The sequence below is a fragment of the Priapulus caudatus genome, unplaced genomic scaffold (genome assembly GCF_000485595.1).
Source record: "Priapulus caudatus unplaced genomic scaffold, Priapulus_caudatus-5.0.1 Scaffold3376, whole genome shotgun sequence".
NCBI classification, from domain to species: domain Eukaryota; kingdom Metazoa; phylum Priapulida; class Priapulimorpha; order Priapulimorphida; family Priapulidae; genus Priapulus; species Priapulus caudatus.
This window is the reverse complement of record NW_014580437.1, coordinates 10,993-13,282: the sequence shown is the minus strand read 5'-3', so window position 1 is coordinate 13,282 and position 2,290 is coordinate 10,993. Positions and strand designations below refer to the sequence as shown.

At 39.3% G+C, this 2,290-nt stretch overlaps 1 protein-coding gene across 1 annotated transcript in view; it reads left to right on the top strand.

Moving 5' to 3' along the window:
* Positions 1–2,290, top strand: part of LOC106819412 (inactive pancreatic lipase-related protein 1-like) — a gene marked incomplete at its 5' end in the record, with an annotated part of 13,175 nt that overhangs the window by 1,693 nt on the left and 9,192 nt on the right. Inside the window, 3 exons of the mRNA XM_014824053.1 lie at positions 473–583; positions 1,293–1,404; positions 2,031–2,152. Coding sequence (XP_014679539.1) covers positions 473–583; positions 1,293–1,404; positions 2,031–2,152 — 345 coding nt within the window. The remainder of the gene's footprint in view (positions 1–472; positions 584–1,292; positions 1,405–2,030; positions 2,153–2,290) is intronic.

The following is a 2,290-nucleotide window of genomic DNA, read 5'->3' as shown; positions in this document are numbered from 1 at the left end:
CATAGACATAGACATTAGACATAGACATTAGACATAGACATAGACATTAGACATAGACATTAGACATAGACATGGTGCATATAGACCATATAGACCATAGACATGGTGCATATAAACATAGACATTAGACATATAGACATGGACATAGACATTAGACATATAGACATAGACATAGAGATTAGACATAGACATTAGACATATAGACATAGACATAGACATTAGACATATAGACATAGTGACATAGACATTAGACATATAGACATAGACATAGAGATTAGACATAGACATTAGACATATAGACATAGACATAGACATTAGACATATAGACATAGACATAGAGATTAGACATAGACATTAGACATATAGACATATAGACATATAGACATATAGACATAGACATACACATTAGACATAGACATTAGACATAGTGCATTACACAATAAACATTAATAGACATTTTGCTTTGCGTCAGGAATTTCGGCGAGACATGGTCACGTGGATATCTACCCCAATGGCGGCGTTATTCAGCCGGGGTGTAAGAAGCCAGCAGCGGGAGCGCTGGAGGCCATACTTTCCGGCGAACGTAAGTGTGGAATTAAATTGACTACGTGACGAATTTTCTATGGTGTATATTAAAAAAATTTTGTTGCCATTTTTTTTCATGAAAAGTAAGTACTAACGGCACTAAATGTATCGTCAAATTCTTACCTGATAAGATTGTTTCTCAACTAGTTAAAAATCCAAAAAACGTGGACGATTTGATATTATAAACCTGACATTAATTGCTTGCTATGGGCTATGTATGAGTCACGAGTGTATGTTTACATTGAACAATATAGTAAACTAGGAAGTATAATGCAGTTATTTAACCATAAAAAGTGAACAGAATTACTTAAATTTTGTGAAAAAGCGGAATTTTTTTCAAAACGTTTACTATTAACGGTGACGTAATCACTTTAAGACACGCGCGTATGAACGAATCAAGCATACACACGCACGCACGCACGCACACACACACAAACACTCACCACGCACACGCGTACACACACACGTACACACATACACACAAAACACACGCCCACACACATGCACAGAGAGAGAGAGAGAGAGAGAAAAGAAAGAGAGAGAGAGAGAGAGAGAGAGAGAGAGAGAGACACACACACACACACATGTTATAAACGAATGTCAAAAGTGTTATAGAGGTAAGATAAGGGTTGTTGTTTTCGCGTAACACCGTCTCTATCAGCATCTATCTACATCTGTTACTTTCACATGGGTTTGCCGCCATGCAGTCCTGGAGGTGTTTCAAGATTTGGCTGGCTGCAGTCACAAGCGATCGACTGTCCTGTACATAGACATGCTGAAGAAAGGCAGCTGCCCCTACATCGCTGTCGAATGCAACAGGTAAGTACAGTTGCACGCACGCACGCACGCACGCACGCACGCCTGCACGTGCGCCTGTACGTTCGTATCTTATCGGATATAATTAGATTACAGCTTGCATTTCTACTTTTAGTTTACATTTATACTTTTGGTTTACATTTCTACTTTTAGTTTACATTTCTACTTTTAGTTTACATTTCTACTTTTAGTTTACATTTCTACTTTTAGTTTACATTTCTATTTGTATTTTTCTACTCTTACATACAATTCTATACTCGTACATGTTTTATGACTGCCCCCCCCCCATAAGCATTCTGGCGCGGAACAATGTACAAAAATTTACAGGACAGATGCATGGAACTCCCTCTCGAAAAGCAAAAGACAAAAAATCCAGAAAAATAAGAAAAAAGAACACTATTAAAATGTATTACTTTACATTACGTTACATATACAAATACATTACTTTAATACAACTACATTACAGCATTAATGTACATTACTCATTGTATCTCACGTGGTGAAAAAAAGAAAATGGCCACCGATCTCTATAGAAGCATCACGTACTTGTCCGATAAAACTACTCTTGGCGTTTCCCTTCGAGTGGCATGACCGCTATACACAGGTTAACCTGTTATTACCGCTCGCAGCTATGAAGACTTCGAAGCAGGAGCGTGTTCAGAAGGACGGGTCATTGACCTCACTAATGTGGAGAACGAAGGCTTCAGTGGCGCCGGCTATATGGACACCTTTGCACAGACGCCATACTGCGGTAGGTGTGTGCTGGGGTGGAGAGAGAGAGAGAGAGAGAGAGAGAGAGAGAGAGAGAGAGAGAGAGAGAGAGAGAGAGAGAGAGAGAGAGAGAGAGAGAGAGAGAGAGAGAGAGAGAGAGAGAGAGAGAGAGAGAGAG